This window comes from Quercus lobata, chromosome 7, assembly GCF_001633185.2.
Source record: "Quercus lobata isolate SW786 chromosome 7, ValleyOak3.0 Primary Assembly, whole genome shotgun sequence".
NCBI lineage: Eukaryota > Viridiplantae > Streptophyta > Magnoliopsida > Fagales > Fagaceae > Quercus > Quercus lobata.
In genome coordinates, this window is record NC_044910.1 from 43,560,048 (window position 1) to 43,579,163 (window position 19,116).

The window sequence follows — 19,116 nt, forward strand, 5'->3', positions numbered from 1 at the left end:
TCTTGAAATGATTTTTCATGATTAAGGTTTAGAGAATATTTATCTATTAGTTAGCTGGAGCAAGAACTTATGAAATCTAATATTTCTTGTAGTTTTATTCCAGCAATTTCGATCATAAATTATAAGCTACAAAATTTAAGTTCCTCTGTTTTTTCTCTCTAAAAATCAATAAACTTTTCCCTATTGAACATTTAAAATATAGCTAATAAAATCCATAATTTGAGGTTTTAAAATATTTCTTCATGTAAATAGAGCTTCAAATTTTGGTAACCAATGTGCACTAAATTGATTGTTAATTTTGCGTTGTTCTTTCTAATTTTCATTTCAATATGCATGCACAAACGTTTTGGTGACTTCCAATAGATTTTCCAAAAAAATTGCTTATTAATCATAGCCATATACCTTAGTTGCCATAAGCTCTCCTAAATTCTTCATATTGTCGATGGATGATGTGTTTTGTATTTTTCCTTCAATTTAAAAACTTTCAGAACCATTGCTGTTGTAGTATAAGGCCTTGGTAAGTTAATTAAGTAGTGCTAAACATCTTTTTAGTGGTTTTGAAATTTAAATAAGTTTTATATTTTATAGGAGCCCTCATATTTTCCCAACAAGAGAAAAAGGAAAATTCTCTTTGAGTGCTGCACACATACTTATGATTTCAAGAAGCTGATCTGCTTCCTTACAATGACTTATCAAATTACATATGCTGCTGATTGTTTTTTTCCCTCATATATAAGGAAAGGCCAATGTAAACAGTTTCCAGTGTTCCTGGATTGCTCGCATTCAAAAGATAGGGATATCATATCATAGAAAGCAAGTGATAAGTCCCTCCAAACTTGAAGTCTAACTCTCTTCTGTTTTCTTTTTTCTTTAAAATCAAATACCAAATATATACGTTTATTATAACTTATCTTGAATGTCTTTGCTAATATAATCATTGTCATTAATGTTTGGGCATAATGTCTTTGTAGGGCATTCTATATTTACATTTCAACTGGGAGAAGAGTTGAAATTCATTAGTGTGGGCAACATGTTCAGGTAATTCTTTTTGCTGAGATTTTTTTCTCTTCAACTTGACATAATGCATGAGACACTCAGTTTTTTTAATAATTCTTTACACTTATCTTTTCTTCATTATCCTAAAATAAATAATAATAATAATACAAGGATATGACTGGAATTTTATAAATCTTATACAATTAAAAGGGGTTCAAGCAAACTAAGGTTTTTGTCATTCTCAATAGTTTTCCTAATAATTGCATCTTCTTTTTTTTCTTTTTTCTTTTTTAATCATAGATCTACCTTCAGAATTGTTGTCCAAGGTCCTCGTATTACATTTATAGAAAGTAGCTCATTGCTAAAAATTGTACATATACAAATATAGAAATGTTATTGGTGATGATCCAACAACTATATTGTAACTGGAGCTTTGTTTTGTAAACCATGACGCATCATGAACCCTTACACAACACTTTAGTTTCTTACCAACAACAAACAATTAGAATATCTCATATGGGAGAAAATCTTTTGTGATATAAAAGGAAAAGTACAAGAATCAGTCTTCTTGCTAGTCAATGACATGTGATTGTGATAAATAGGCTATCATGTCGATGGGTTAATCTTAAGTCTTTGCTTCATCTATATGGTAACTGGGGACCTTTTCATTTCTACATAAGTTATACATTTGCAAGAAGCTATAGTATCTAAATATGGTGGAAGTGGGACATTTGAAAAATGCTAATTACACTCTAGCACAATTTAGAACCCATAAACCATTTTTATTGGCTTAATCACTTTTAGTCTAAAACTAACAATTAGTCAAATGTAAATGATTAACCAAATTATATAGCAAGCACAAAGCAACTAATAGCTAAAGGAAGTAAATAGCAATATAGAAATGCAGAAAATAAATGCAAACTGAAAGCTAAACACAAAGAAGTGTTTAGAAAGAGGAAAATCTAAGCCTCTGGGTGGAAAAACCTCTCCCTCGACCACACTGTTGGAAAATTTCCACTAGTTAAATCGTTGCAATACAATAAAAATTATGAGCCCTCCAAGTCCATATCTCTAATGTACTTGAGCCCTTCAAGCTCTAGATAACAACCGACTCCCTCGAGTTCTTTCTTCAAACTAGCTTGCTGGGGATAGCAGTGGCAGAGCCATGTTGGACTGAAGGGAGCATGGCCCCCCAAAAGTTTGGGAAAAAAATTTGTAGATGTATATACATTTTGGAGTTATACTAACCTATTTGAAATTTTGAAATTTTTTTTAACTCTTATCATTTTGGCCCCCATCCCCAGATAATATATATATATATATGAAAGAAAGTCTAAAATTGCATACAAATTTTATTTAAATAGGATATAATCTAATTAATGATAAATATATATGTCAAAAAGTTACAATAATTAGACATTTTTTAGCATTTTAAGATGAACACATAGTTATTTTAACAAATATCTCACCAAATAAAAGGGAAAAAAATTCTAATTTTCACCCTAACACTTCTAGGCTTACTTGCACCACAACAGCAGAAAGATTGAAGATCAAAGGCTTTGATTCGCCACTGCAACACATAGTTGCAAACATTTTGCTCATCATTTGACAGGACACAGGTGACTCTCTCTCGCTCTCTCTGTCTGAACTCTCTCTCCGTAGCATCTCAACTCTCATTCCCTCAACTGCTCCATCGGCCTTCTTCTTTTTCCTTCTGTTCTGTTTTTCTTTCCTCTAGGCTCTAGTTTCCATCTTACAATGTAACAAATCTTCTATGTGAATAATAATTGCAGACAGCAGACTATACAATCACGTATATCAGTGTATGATTAAAATCTTCTCTAGAATCTCTACAAAAGCAAGTGGGTAGGTGCGGGCACAAGCGGTTGGTGTCTACAGTAGGTTGTAGCCGTGTTGGCCCAGTATAGCATTCCCACAATTCCACTTTTCCAGGTACTTTTTCTTTCATCTTTTTATAATTTGACTTTTCTTTATCATAAATTTATTTGTTATTAAAATAATCCATATATCATATAACATTATATGTACCAATTAAAATATAATACTATTTATCATTGATTATTAAATTGTATGTGCATTGCCATTTTTAATATTATATGTAGTATGGATGTAATTAATTTGACGGTGCTTAATGTTTCTCTTTCTTTCTTGATTGTACTTCTTTTCCGGTTGAATGAAGTTAGTTTATCATTAAAAAACATTGATGTAATTAATATATACACACAGAAAAAATAATTAGCTGTCTAATTTTATGTGTGGCCCCCCAAAGATAAATTTCTGGCTCTGCCACTGGGATATAACACCGTCAAACCACCAACAGAAAGTCAACAATGATATTGGATTTGAGGTGACAGCCTAAGTTTCCAAACCTTCACTCATAGCTCACAAAGTCAGATGTGTATCAATGAGATGAATGGAATAAAATTTCTCTCACTAGGATGATAATGCTGAGAGAAATGGAAAAGATATGTTGAGAATGTTTTAGACTTACTCTTTGTAGATAAACAGTTGATTGTTGCTTGTTGCACCCCACTATGAAAAATATGCATTTACAGGCATTTATGGTGCCTTTTAATCTTCATGCGTAGGTATTCTTGCATGTCTGGATGGGTATATGAATATAGCAATGAAGCAAACATAAAAAAATGTCAAAGGGCAGTTGAAAAATTTCTATGATTATGCTTTCGTTTGAGAACAATGGTAATTAAGCATTGTCTTGTTGTTTTACTATTATTATTCATCTCTCTTTTTTTGGTCCACCCCATATTCTTTTGGACAAACAATGATTGGGATATCTATTCTGATGCAGTTCTCTACATTAGTATACATAGAGTACACTGGCAGACTAGGATTACTTTTGAACTTTTATCATCAACTCATGTAGATCATCTGCGGTCATGCATTTGATGTAAAATATTGTGGATTTTGGAAATGAGGACTAGAAGAGCTTCTCCAATGAGGATTAGAAGAGCTACTCCAACTTGGACAAACGGAACTTTTGTTATCTATAATATGCAAATGCAATGGAATGAGCTATCAAATGTTTGATTTAAAGAGTGGTGCCTTATGGTTACTGTGACGAATTAATGGCCATCATTGTCTTAACAGTTCATCTGGGTTCAAATCCTACTGAGAGGTCCTATTAGAAGTAGAAGGCACCCTGGTGGGATCCTCACGGACATTCCTTTGGAAACCAAAAACAATAAACTATTCGAGGCAGAAATGCGAGATATTTTGTTCAATGATGATGATGATGACTACTTAACAGATAAATTTTATACATTGAAGCTTGCTGCATCACTACTTTTAGAGGCTCACTACTTTTAGAGGCATCTTTTGTTTTGGTGGTTTTGTACCATAGTGAATTTATTTCTAGATGGTTTTAATTTGCAAGAAACTACTTTAAATTGTACTTGCATTTTTACTCAAATTGTACTTGAACCAAGAGAAGCATAATAGCTTGTTGCAAAAAATGTTGTGAGATGATGTTTTTTATTTTCAAATTTATTGTTCTCTATTTGGTTGAAGGGAAATGGTTTCAAAAATCACATTTGGTTTCATATTCAAGGCTTGGGAAGAATAATTTGAGAATGTTTAATCATAGGCGACTAACTAGCTCTTGGCTACTCCCCCTCCACCTGTCCTCGGACCTAAAACCAGTTGATGGATAACCTTTAGTTACTTTTACTAATCACCTGTTATATTAGCTGCTAACTTTGATGGTTAAATCTCATAGTCAACAGTTAAAAAATTATCAGGTAGAATATTTTTGTTTATGTTGATTAGTTAAAACAAGTCATTTTCACAAAAGGAGAAAAATAAAAGTATCTTGGACTTATATTCATCTTTTACCAGGAAGTTACCTTCTTTGAAGCAAATGGAAGTCTTTAAAGAATATATTTTGATTCATATTTAATTGCCAGAGAAGTATACAATTTATTTATTTTGGTGTTTGAATATTCTTTATCAAACCATAAGATTGTTACAAAGAATTTCTTAATCTTACGAAGACTTACTAAATCATTTTTTTGACTAAGGATATTTTTATTATTTTAAAGATATGCTTTCCTGTTAGGCAATCCATGGTTTTGCTGCTATAGGGGCCAAGCTAACTTAAAGCCAAGATGTTTGTCATGATCCTATTTTTTTTCTATAAAAGCAAGTTAAAATGTTTTTGGTGTTAAAGATTATTGTATACAAGGACAATCTATGGATCATGTGCTGTACTAATTAAAATTCTCTTTACTCTTAAGTCTCATCTCAACTATTTCCACATACATTGGCTGTAAATAAATCAATAAGCCACATACTTCCCTTATTCATTTTCTTATTCATTTATTAGTTAATGTGACAAGGACCACAGTTGAGGGCCTTGCAACCGTGTCATCAAATAGCTTATGTCGTTAGGGTATTAGCCCGGTGGTTTTACGTAATAAGTAAAGCATTTGAGTTTGTTTATCATGTGGCTTGTGGGCTATTGATATTGGATTTAGGATTTATAGTCTGTTTGGGATTGAGGAGGGAGGGAGGGAGAGTAAGGGGGACTAGAGTAGAGTTGGCCGAAAATTAGGTTAATGTCCAACCAACTATACTCTACTCACTTTGCTTCCTCCCGTTCCAAACGGACCATTAGTGTCACTAGTTATTAACTCGTGTTTCCCACGGTTCTTTAATTATAATTTGTAAATATTATACTCTTTAATTATAATTTATAAATATTAGAAGTAAAAATGTTTTTTAAAAAGTATTATATATTATTATATAGATTTTTTTTTAATTAGTATTTTGCATAGGCCTCTTTTATTTTTCGGTTGAATTTGATTATAATTCTAATTCTAATTATATTTATATTTATATATATATATACACACACACGCATACATACATACGTATATATATATATATATATAAATAAGTTGTAAAATTTCAAAATGTATCATGCATGTTATGGGTAGCTTTTGTTTAATAAGATGTAATTTTCATGTTTTAAATTGATTTGATTTTTCTAAATATTGTATGAGAATTTCTCAAGGTTGCTATTTGAAGCATGTACTTCATTGCTTTTTTATTTATTTATTTAAAACAATACAATGAGACTTCAAGTACATGTTTAGACGATTCTCAAAAAAAAAAAAGTACATGTTTAGACAAAAAGTATTATTATGATCATTATTATATAAAAATAGCTCTAACATTTTTCCCCCCCAAAACTATTCCCCATATTATATTTTGCACCTTAAACTTTGCAAATGCATGTTCTGCATCCTAAACTATGACTCATATTACATTTTGCACCCCCGATATTCAGTTTGCTGTTAACTTGGAAGAAAATTCAAAGTTTAGGGTGTAAAGTGTAATCAAGAGTATAGATTAGGGAGGTAAAGTATAACTTATCTTCTTTTTTTAAAAAGAATTGAGAAGATGGATAATTAGGTCTTTTGGCGTGGTGCCATATTTTTCCTTTTTCCATCAAAGTTAATAGCAAACTTGATGTCAGAGTTCAAAGTATAACATGAATCATAATTTATGGTGCAAAATATGCACTCGAAAAGTTTATTATGCAAAGTGTAATTAGATGTATAATTTAGGATAGTAAAATGTAATTTCTCTTTAAAAAAAGTAACGTCTGATATAAAATATTATAGTTTTAATCTTAGAATATATATCATTAGAAATTTTACCACGATTAAAATCAATTGACAATAGTGGTGATTGATTTTTTAGTATGGTAATGAGTATTATTTTGGGTGCTTACGTCGGATCTTTGTTAGGCAGACTAACGTTTACTGATTATATGTGTTTTTTTCTTTTTTCTTTTTTTTTGGATTTTCTGAGCTTATGATTGAACGTAGAAGAAAATTCTAATTAGAAATATATTATTTTAGTTGGCTTTCCTATATTGTAATTTTCTCTCTGCTCTGTTTTCTTTTTAGTTTCCTTTTGTAACCATCAAAGTTTTAATTTGTTTAGTTCTTAGTTTTGAATAGAAAAATAATGATTAATCAAAAACCTCAGTTTTTCCATGATGAAAACTCCTCTCCAGGGACGGAACCAGGACTTGGAGTTAGGAGGGTGGTTTTATTGTTAGCTACATACGGTGTCTTTGGCTTTTGACGCTATCACTTAGCTGGTGTTAATATACATTTTCGCGACACATTTTTTTTACAAGCCCGATTCATGTATTATATTTTATTTTATTCTTTTAAAGCATGGCTCAAGCCCATGCGACTTATTGGGGAAATTGAGGAAGTGTGGTTTGGAGGGTATGGGTCGTTTCCTTTCGGACCTCTTGTATGAGCCTAGCCCATGCATGCTACCAAGTGGGCAAGGGACACTAGTAGCACCTTGGGCTCATGGAAGAGGTCTTGTATCCAAAATTTCCATCTCAAAAGAGCTTTCATGCTCTGGGTGACTGTGCCCCTAATTTTCAACCCATCTCCATTTTCCACACCAAAACACAGCTGACCCTAAGAAAAAGGCTGAACAGCCTAGCCCACTTAGCCACCCAAATGCAGCTATCAAAATCCTACAATGACAAGGAAAGAATAGCTAATGGAGTCACCCACTTTATTTCCAAAATCATGTAAAAAGCAAGCCAACTCTCTTACCCAATTAAAGCAAATCTGATCATAACCTCTTTGATTGAGACCTTGGGATTCAAAGCCTCTTCTATTGACCATAAACCAGTCATTTAGAGCACCCCAAGTTCAATACAAAAGGCCCCAATCAGATTCAAAAGAAAGAGGCCACGTTCTACCTAAGGAGCTGAAATTTCAGAGCAAAAAACCCATTTAGCCAGCCAACAATCTCACAATTCCGAAGCTTGGGGGTGGAAATATGGGTACAGGAGAACCTTCCCTCTCTTCCTCACAACCTCCCTCAATTTCCTCTTCTGTGTGACTGTGGGTCGAAGTTTCAAACCCGTTAAACCACGTTTTCCCTATAGACCTGAAACTTCAGAGCAAAAACCCACTGCGCCAAGAGACATTCTCACAATTCTGAACCTTAGGGGTGGAAATATGGGTACAGGGGAACCTTCCCTCTCTTCCTCACGGCCTTCCTCAATTTCTTCTTCTGTGTGACTGTGAGTCGAAGTTTCAGATCTGTTATATTTTTATGCTTTTTCTGCACTTTCATTATTAGCATTTTGATTTTCTCTTGTCAAAGTACCATTAGTCTTTTGTTCATTATACATTTGGAATTTGGGGCTTGATTCTCCACAAATAAACACTTCTAAAGAACCCAAGGGGAGATTTGGGTCATTCTCGCATTTTCGGCCATTGTCGCAAAAACGTCCCCGACAGCTGGCAAAGGTTTTCTTTTATTATTATTATTTTTATGTGTGTGTAGAGCGTGTCTTTTGTTGGTAATGACAAAATTATTTTGTTTAAAGTTTTTTAAAGGGCTAAGTTGTTTGTTTTTGTTAAAATTGGTTGATTAGTCTCAAATTTGTTTTTTAGCTTTGCTATTGCCTATCGGTAATTTTTCTTATTGGGCTTATATTTTGGGCTTGTATATTTTTTTTTTTAGATTTTAGATTTATAAATTATTTTATGGACTTTAAAAGGAGGAAAATACTAGATCTACAAATTTATTTACAAATTGTTGTTGTAATTAGTGGTTATTAGTAAGTAAAAAAGTGATGTAAGTTGTGGACCAAAATGCAAACCAATAAAAATTTGCTACCTCAATAGTCTATAAAAATGTTACAAAAAAATTTGTAGTTGTAGCATTTCTCTTATAACGATCAATAAGGGAGTCAAAATGTAATTTTATTGAATGAAGTTTCTAAAATTAGTATCTAAATATATAGTTATATAATTATATTATTTTAAAAAAAAATTAGGGGGGGCCATTGCCCCCCTAGTCCAGCTCCTTCCATACCCCTCTCCCAATTAATTGATATAAACAAAAGAAAATCAAGAAGTGAGCAAGCTAAAATCTAGAGAGAGAAAGAGAGTATTTTCGAGACTTATCCCACTATAATATTGGGTTGAAGAATAAAAATTTAAAGAGAGATTATTTATGTATATGATATTGAAACAATGTCATTTGTGACACCTATAAGAAGTTTGAAGGTCGATAATTTAGGTAAATTGACCCAAGCATCCATGATTAAGGGTTATAAAAATCAGTAAACAGACAAATCAGTAAATGGAAATCATTCGTAAAAAGAAATATTAGAGCAATTTAAGGGTCATTTTTTCATTTAATTGATATAAAGTTTAAGGGTCATTTTTGCATTTTAGGGTGTACTCTAACCTAATCTAAGTGGTATATGTAAAGTTTCTTTCTGGAGACTTAAACTCAAAAATAAAAAATTATGATACTAAACCCTAAAATTAAAAATTAAAAAAAGTTTCATCGCATATGTGAGGCGTGTGTGATAATGCTAGTTATAAGAGGCCAAAAAAAAAAAAAAAAAAGGTCAAACCTGAGAATGGCCATAGTGAATTCTTTGCAATTATTACTTTGCAGACCAACAGTTTCCACTTAGCCTTATCTCTCTATGTCTGTTGCTGCACTAATGTTGGGAACCATGCGAATGAAATCCTATATTGAATATAAGAATAATAAGAGAGAGTAGTAGCTTCTTAAAAAAAAAAAAAACAGAAAATGTAGTAAATATAACATAGTTGGGCCCAAACTCAAAGGCTTAAAGTCTTTCCGGTCAAGTGAAGTCCTTATATGTTATATTAACTACTCAATGAGTCTCATAATGTCTTGAAATAAGAACATGACAAAGTTTGACTTCAAACTTGGTTGTAGCGTAATATTACAACTCCACTCAATATCTTTTTATTTTATGTAAATTTTAACAAATCAACCATTGGATTATATTTTCTTTATATATTTTTATTTGATGTAAATTTTAACAAATCAAATATTTAAATTTGAAGTTTTTGTAATATAAAATTATGCTTAAAAAATAAATTTCTGTATTGAATAATAAATAACATTTCATTGACACAAAATTTGATGTGTGTATTAAGAACATAAAGAACATGAAATCCAATGGTTAGATTTTCAAAATATTTAGTCATGTTAATTTTTTTTAGTGGGAGTTGTAGCCTAAGGCTACAACTAAGTTAATAGCCAAACTTTGTTAAAAAGAAAATCTTTTTAACAAAATCATCAAATTTATCATATATATGAGTGTCTTTCTCTTTATTATAAATATTATATATATATGTGTGTGTGTGTGTGTGTGTGTGTATGAGTGTATGTCTCATACAAACTGTGGGCATTTTTATTTTTATTTTTATTTTGGTTATAATGTTATTTGTGTGAATTTTTGTGTGTGTGAATATGTGCATATATAGTATAAATATAATATTACTTTATATAAATTAATAATTAGGAAATACATAGGTTTGGTTACATCTCTGTTAGCTTTGTGTTCACAATGCATGTAATTGTTTAATGAATGTTAAGTTGTTTTATAGAATGCCTCAAACTGATTTAGAGACTTGGAATGGAATGCTTTCTGGATGTGTATAAAATGATTTCATGGGTGAGGCTTCACATTTGTTTGGTGAGATGTTGGTGTCAAAATAGGCTTGATCTCACTTTGCGAGTTTCTTTTCGTCAATTGCCTAATCAGCATGTGACAAACAAGGCAAGAAAATTCATGGTCAAATAGTCAGTGTAAGAGGTGGGATTTTTTAAACAAGTGAAGACTGTCGAATCAAGGATGATCTTTGCATTAATTAATGTCTCCTGCACAAACACTAAGAAATATATGGGTGAGGTTGGCACTCCTCTAAGGGGTTTACCAATGATGCTCTGATGGTAAATTCAGTGAATTGGAGTTTTAAGTCCTTAGCTCTTGTATATAGTATGTTTTAGATCATATTTCATACCTTATTTCTAAGGTTCAACTCCTATTTATACTTGCTAGTCATCCTCTTTTCCGCCCAAAAGTCTTTCCTAGATTCAAGCTTTTGAGTTGATATGATGCATGTCATTACAACATATGGGTCTATAGGGTACAAAAGGGCTCCCATAGCCATAGGAAACACACCATATCACATTTAATGTGATGTAAAGTAGTTGGGACACAATAAATGCAAAAGTGACCACATTTTTGAACAGCTGACGTAAGCTTCTTTTTAGATGACGACATTAGCGTCCGGTAGATTTTCTTAAGCATAAAGTCTTATCTCTAACCAATGCCCTCTAGGGATGGTCTCGATTTGGTTCTCTTTTTTTTTTTTGTGATGACGGATTTTGGTCCAACCCCATGGTAAGATAGGATGTGCCTTTAGATGCATTCTTGAAGATATATACTTCAAGTGCATTGATCGGAGATGGTCCGAAAGATTTTCAGCCAAAGCAATAGATGTTGTTAAGAGTACACAGCTATGTATTCAGGGTTTGCACTTAATAGAATGAATAGTGACGTTGAGAATGAATTGAAATAATAGGGGGGGAAAAATCAAGTCTTGAGTCCCATGAGTTCATGATAAACACCATCAAAGCCCAATATTGCAGAGCAAAATAAGTGAAATATTTCAAAATTGAGAATCCAGACACAATATTTGGAAAATTTTATTTGTATCTTCCCCAAAAAGACCTAATCCTCAATCTAGAATGACTAGGTAGAGAAATAAAATTAATCCTTGTTCACTAATGGGGTTTTTAATATTAAATGAGCTACCTCAATCAAGTTCATTTCTACAACATAGAATTCAATTAGCTTGACATGAACTTCCGGCCTTCTTCCTCCCTTCTCTCTCCTCCTTTCTCTTAATCCAAATATAGAGGTAGAGTTTTTTAACCACTTTTTTTATAATAAAAAAAAATATATATATATATATATATATATTAATAAGGTAGAGAACCTTTTTTAAAAAGAGCCCTTGGACTCTTCTCTACCTAGCAAAATCTATCGACAACTAACCATACCGTCAAAACCATTTGCTAAATAGTTAATGCTCATACCCAACAGCACACTCAACAATTTCAATTCACCGGCTTCTTCATTTTCAAACACAGTCATATCTATCACTTAAATATAGTTTCTCTCATCAAGCATTTTGTCTCATGAGGATGACATTTTGAAGGCATCATGTAGCTCATATTCCAGATCTTTTCTGAGCATCTTCATGACACCATCTCAGTAATATTAACCAGTAGCAACCTATATCTCAGGAGTATATTCATGCCTTCCATGCATTAATGTTCACCTGGGAAAAACTTATCACTTCACTCAGACTAACTCCACCAGGTGTTCAGTGTTCACCCTTATCTCTATAATGTTCAGATAAGGCCGCTTATGCAGTATTAAAACAGGAGAAAAAATATGTACCACTAATTCTTCAATATTTCTTGCTACACATGTACTTGCTAGTGTGCAACATGAATTTGAACACGTAGACGTCTACTTCTTACCGACACTATAAGAGACCATGGCTGATTCTTCAATATTTCTTGCTACACAAGTACTTGCTAGTACAACATGAATTTGAACACGTAGACGTCTACTTCTTGCCGACACTATAAGAGACCTTGGTTTGCCAACTTGAAGTTCGGACCATTGTCCCCTTAAGGTCTTAACAAACGGTGCAAGTCGGCAAGCAATAACTGATGCTCCTAAACCACGAATAATGCAACTTAGTTTTAAGTTTTAACACTTGAGCAGCATTTTTTGTTTTAATTATGGTCTGAAGTGAACCACCAACGCATATTTTAGCTTGATGAGTTTCATTTTGGCCATTTTGCTGCTCAGCTCTGCTCTTCAAGCTTCCAACTTGAAACTGTACCTGGTTCATGAATATCAATGAACAGTCTATTTTAAGGTAAGGAAGGCAGGCTTTTCTTAGGCTAGTATGCCACTATTTGATTCAGTTTCATTTGGACAATGCTGAAATATCTTGCTGTGAGAAATCCTTTCCAACCACAAATTGCTAGGAAGGATATATCTGAATGACTCCCAAAAGTTAGGTACCAAGCATAGCGGGATTCAAACCCAATCATTGGGTGAGAATAATGAATCATTGAACTCATACACCACTCATATTAGAATTAGAATTAGTATCAAGAGTCTTGTAGCTTAGTTAATTAATACCTCTTTATGCACAAAGTTCTTAGAAGTTTATGGGAGAAAGGATTCAAGCCGCAAGTTAGCAGCATATTATAACTAGCTCAAAAAAATAAAGTTAGAATTAAGTGTCAATTTGGGTCAACTACTTGAAAATGTGTGTTATAATAGTAATTTTAAAAGTTTTGTTTTAAAAAATATGATTTTTTTTTTTTTTAAATGCTATTGAGCATTTGGAAAAATCTCTGAATAGTATTGTTATTGTAAAAATATATATATATTTTTTTTTTAAAAATTCGATTTTAGCTCCAAAAATGAATATGTAATAGTGTGTGTAACAAACACTACCAAAAAAGAAACTAGGATACAAAAACACAGTTTTCTATGATTTTAAGAAAGCATTCCATGAGTTGCAATTTGAAAACATTTTTCCCCCTTTTAAGAACTCTAGAAAATAATTCCACTATGGAATTCCTAAAATGTTATTCATTCATGGTGGAGTTGCAAGTTACGATAATTTCTAAAATCTTTCAAACAAGACAAGGAAAACTCAATTTTACCATGAACTCCATTGTAGAGTTACCTTAAGGATCGATCCTAATCCTATGGAATACCGCGTTCACTACAGGTGACCTGTCAAATGTTGTTTTAAATGACATAACGCTGCAGTCACATGTAGTGGCTCCACAATGACCCTATGAGAAATTTTCGTGTGTATGCTTTATGCTCCCCATCTTGTTCATGGCCTCGTATAAATTCCCATGCAAGCTCAAAGAAAGATTCGTGAGTTCCAAAGAAGTTCTTAAAGTTCCCTATTGTCTGCCAAGAAGAATAAGGGAAAAAGAAAAGAAAAGAAATAGAGGTTTAATGTCTTTAAAGAAGAATAGGGATGAGAGAAATAAAGCCTTGGTGATGCTCAGGCTCTTCAATGTTCTCATTGAAAAACTACAGAAGAGTATCTCAGTCTCGGCACCTAGAGAACCTGATCAATTAAAAAAAGCACTAGAAGCAGCAGCAGTGGTGCCAGATGATGTAACTGAAGGACATTTTGCTGTTTTCGCAATCAAGGGTGAGGAAACAAAGAGGTTTGTTGTTGAACTGGACTACTTAACTAACCCTGCATTCTTGAGATTACTGGAGCAGGCTAAGGAAGAATATGGCTTCAGTCAAAAAGGAGCTCTTTCAGTCCCTTGTCGACCTGCGGAATTGCAGAAGATTATCGATGACAAAATGGAGAAGAGCACTGGTGCTGGATTGTGTCTTACCAGTATAAAGTGTTAGGAGAGTAAACAGATGTTAATGTTTTCTGTTATTAGTAATTGCCTTTTCTAGGATAGTTTTTCCGAGTTAATAACCTATGTTACACTGTCATATGCAGCTGAGATGTGTTACTTACCTAATTCCTACTTGTTTCTCATTATAGCATTGGGTAGTAACAATACTTGTGGCAGGAAAAAATGTCAGTATCTATGCAATTTCTTTGGCCATGGCTATTTTGGGAGGGTTGTTTAGTTGTTCAAGGAGTTTCAAATGTGTTTATATAATTAAAACATATTTTATTAAGCCTTTTTCCTATTCCTTCTGAGCTGTACTATTATATATCCTATCAAGCCTTCAATCTTCCAAACAATAACATCCTTCACTGTAATGAGCTACAGTGTAAGAAAAAGGAGGAATCCGCACTATATACACACACAAAATGGTGTAGGCGTAAGAATCAGTTCATTGGGATTAACTTTTCTTATCTCTGTCACGTACTCATGTTGCTTGACAATGAATAGCTAATAAGTCCAATGATGCATTCCAACCAAAGCATAGAACAGAAAAACACTGAATCAACGAATTCCTACAATGTTACATTACCACTTCTGGAATCTACACACAAGGCGATATATGAAATGACTAGAGGAATAGCAGCAGGAACCATATTCAAAAAGGTGCTCTAATCTTGTCATCCGTATGAAGTAATTAGTAGACCTATCAATGCTGATACTGGACAATTAATAAGAACAGTATAATCTATATCTATATATATCTAAAAATTGAGACATAGAATTTAATATTACTGTACTCTTGTTAAGCCATCTCATTAATCACGTCATACATTTTTTTTTAATTCCTTTATGATTTTTTTATTTTATTTTATATAAAATAATTAAATATAGTTCATAGATAAACCTGTTAATACACTCCATTACTATTCAACTTGTTACTATTCATTCCTTTTAAATGCAAATATTTTACTATTCAGCTACCCAACTTGATTTCAACTTTTCATTTTCTTCTTTCTAATTTCAAGTAATTGTTAAACTTAAATAATTCATTATCATTTTAGTGGATATATGCACATGTTTGACTATTCATTACAAACATTACTATTCATTAGATGCAAATGTTTAACTATATTCAACTATCTAAATTGATTTCAATTTTTTGTTTTCTTCTTTCTAATTTCAAGTAATTTTTAAAATTGAATATTTAAACTTTTCATCTTCCTATTCTATTTAAAAAAAAAAAAAAAAACTTTTTTCTTTCTCCAATATTTCCCCTCCCTCTTTGCCTCTTTATCTCCCTACTATTCTTTACTTTACCATAAACTTCCTTCATCATTTCCTCTTTCTTATATTTTAACTCTGCTTCTTCCCATCTTATTTTGTATAAATTTGATATCATTTATTCCATTCAATCCATATTTTTCCACACAAAAACTGTGAGTACTCTCTCTCTCTCTCTCTCTCTTGATTTTTGTTCTTTCTTATAACTCTAATTTAGGTTGATGGTTTTTTTATTTAATTTTTTTGTGTTGTATTTTTTAAATTCCCATCACAAATCACTCTTATAGCTTTGGTTGAATTTTGGTTTGAGTTAATACGTAGTTTTTTTTAATAGAAATTTGAATTTATATCAAAACAAAATATATATGGCTATGAATTTGAATGTGCCTACCAATGGACTTCCACTTAACAGAGATGTATTCACAATGTTTTTAGCTTCATATATTTTTTGGTAATGTGAATTTGAAAAAGAGAAAAGGGTAGGCAAAGGATGTGTGATCTTTCATAATTCTCTATGTCTTGAAGAAAGTGGAGGGCCTATGTTAGGAATGCTATAAGCATATGGATAATAATTGTTGTATTGAGATTTAGTTAGTTAGTTAGTTACAATTCCAAGCATGTAAATCACATTTAGCACATGTTGGAATTATTAATGCACATGGGGAATAATAGAACCTAGTTAGTTAGTTAGTTACAATTCCAAGCATGTTAATCACATTTAGCACATGTTGGAATTATTAATGCACATGGGGAATAATAGAACCAATAGGATGAGGCCATGTGGACCAATGAGATTAGAGCTAGTCTCCTATAAATACATGATTGTAATCCAATATGAGGAATCAATGAAGAATAAACCAATTTGTTAGTGCATTTCTCTCTCTTAATCTCTCTCTTTCTCTATGGAGGGTGACTACCTCGAATTAAGTCAATTTCCCTACAATCCCCATCCATTCCCCTATAATTCTCATCAATCTCCATTAGGAACCACCGGGTTCCTAACAAATGGTATCAGAGCCGTTGATCCAGAGACGAGCAATTATGATGAAAGAAAACTTTTGGAAAAAATACAAGGAATGTTGAACAAAGCCTTAGAAGAAGCTAAGGATATTTCAAAGAAGATGAAGGCCTTGGATGAATCTAACATGGCCATGAAGGAGGAGCTCTCAAGATTGCAAGAGGGTCTCGAGAACATGACGGAAGAGGAGTTACAATCTCTTGATTCTACTACTGTTGTTGCAAGCCGAGATGTTGATTTTTGTGTCAAAGTGGATGATGATATACATGTACATGCTGCCCTTGAAGTTCAATCGAAAGAATCAACAAAGAAGGTGATGATGATCTTCCAAGAACCCATTCTTGATGCACCAATGGAGGCTTCCATTCAAGAGTCTATGATTCAAGAATCGGCAATCCAAGTGTCGGTGATCCAAGAATCCAAGATACAAGCTCCAAGAATTCTAATGGTTCTAGAATCAAATGAGGTCTTGAGGATACTAGAACATTTCAAGGTTCAAAAAACCAATGAGACCTTGAAGATTGAAGAACCATTGAAGGCTCAAGAATTTAAGCAAAGTTTGAAGATCTACGAAGAAGAAACCTTCATGTACACCGGACCGCTTGTCAAAGAGAAATGCATGAATATGGTGATCAAAATGTCACTACGGTATTGGTCCATTGGAAGATCTCCTTTGATGAAGATGCTATTTCACAACAACACCTTGTGGGCAAGGTGTTTTCAAGGGGAGGGAAATGTTAGGAATGCTATAAGCATATGGATAATAATTGTTGTATTGAGATTTAGTTAGTTAGTTAGTTACAATTCCAAGCATGTTAATCACATTTAGCACATGTTGGAATTATTAATGCACATGGGGAATAATAGAACCAATAGGATGAGGCCATGTGGACCAATGAGATTAGAGCTAGTTTCCTATAAATACATGATTGTAATCCAATATGAGGAATCAATGAAGAATAAACCAATTTGTTAGTGCATTTCTCTCTCTTAATCTCTCTCTTTCTCTATGGAGGGTGACTACCTCGAATTAAGTCAATTTCCCTACAATCCCCATCCATTCCCCTATAATTCCCATCAATCTCCATTAGGAACCACCGGGTTCTTTACAGCCTATTAGTCTCCCTTCTACTGGAATTTTGTATAAAAAGTCTTTTGCTATAATGAAATGGGACTAAAAGTTTTCCTCTGCCTAACTAAACAACTAGAGACAGATATACAAATACTTTTGGAGAAGGCTGATATGGCTCTTAAAAAGTACAAGATGCATATGGTTGTGGCAAATGAGCTTTTAACTCACAAAGACGAGGTTGTAGTTGTTACAAGCAATGAAAAGATATTAGTTTCTTGTTACAAGACTCAGGTTGGTGATGTTGTGGAGAATCCCCTAATTAGACTTATTGTGGAGAGACATTCAGCTTATGTTGAGAAGCTAGATCTATGATATCTAAGGCTAAAATATCATCAAATGTTTGATATAACAGAAATTTACCAAAAATTGCTCTATGGTAGCAGGTCCTTATGATAATCATTTGGATTATCTGGTAGGCTGACTTGCCTTTGGGCAAAAAATAAATAGCATATTTTGATTTCAATCAAAGTGCTTATAACCTCCGCACGCGCGCGCACCGGGGGGGTGGGGGGGGGGGTGGAGATTATAATAAACATTGTAATCGCTTTATAGTTTATAATGTGACAAAAAGTGAATAAAGTTGTTTTATTTGTAGAGTATCAAAAAAATCAAAAAATATTCAGTGTAGTAATTTTGTATTATAGCATCCCATGTGTTTGGTAAAATTTCTTTTAGAAATCTTATGTGTTTTTCTCAAATCTATTTGTTATTTTTATTTTGTTCATTTTATTACAAATAATTAGCATCTCCACCATCAAATTTTAGTTAATTTGAACTTTCTTAGTAAGCTTTTACTTTGCTTAGTTGATTATCTTTAGTAAAAATGCCAAAAAGAGAATAAGATAAAACATAATTTACTTTAGAGCATCATTATGTTATTAATGTTTTTATGTATAGATACTTAAGGAACTTTTTCTTTTTGCATTTTATTTTATTTTATATTTCCACTTTATGATATATGATTTATTGATAATGATCTATTGCATAGTTATCTTTATTTACTTTTTCACTTGGTTTCAATTGTGAGAAAGAAAGAGATGTGGATCTATGTTTTGGAGAAAAGTATCTATAAGAGTTGAATCGCATACATTTGTATAGTAATAAACAAAGTATACATAATTACAACTTGGTTTAATAGTTCTCATCACACTATCAATTTTTTAAATAAAAAAAAAATATTGCATTGTGTTTTTATACATATCTCACTATATATAATACCTGATGAATACAAAAAACTTCTAATTTAAAACATAATTTCAAATAACACATATTGAATTTTTAAAAATATACAATCTAATATATTAATTCAATAATTATCCAATAAAAAATAATCATATCATATTTTTTTCAA

At 32.3% G+C, this 19,116-nt stretch overlaps 2 protein-coding genes across 39 annotated transcripts in view; both read left to right on the forward strand.

Moving 5' to 3' along the window:
• The window catches only part of LOC115953048 (disease resistance protein RGA2-like), a 35,200-nt gene extending 30,684 nt beyond the window's left edge, over positions 1–4,516 (forward strand). For 30 of the 38 annotated variants that reach the window (XR_004083640.1, XR_004083639.1, XR_004083641.1 and 27 more), the window contains 5 exons: positions 738–817; positions 972–1,038; positions 2,512–2,615; positions 2,790–2,949; positions 3,827–4,516. The gene's annotated coding sequence lies outside the window, so the exon portion shown is untranslated. Of the gene's footprint in view, positions 1–737; positions 818–971; positions 1,039–2,511; positions 2,616–2,789; positions 2,950–3,605; positions 3,718–3,826 lie in introns of all 38 variants that reach the window. The other 8 variants (XM_031070488.1, XM_031070518.1, XM_031070487.1 and 5 more) reach the window with 6 other exon arrangements.
• Positions 4,517–13,919: 9,403 nt separating this feature from the next.
• On the forward strand, positions 13,920–14,575 carry LOC115952409 (auxin-responsive protein SAUR32). Its single transcript, XM_031069580.1, has one exon. It carries the CDS (start codon positions 13,928–13,930, stop codon positions 14,339–14,341), a length of 414 nt encoding a protein of 137 aa, XP_030925440.1. The 5' UTR covers positions 13,920–13,927; the 3' UTR covers positions 14,342–14,575.
• Positions 14,576–19,116: the final 4,541 nt, after the last annotated feature.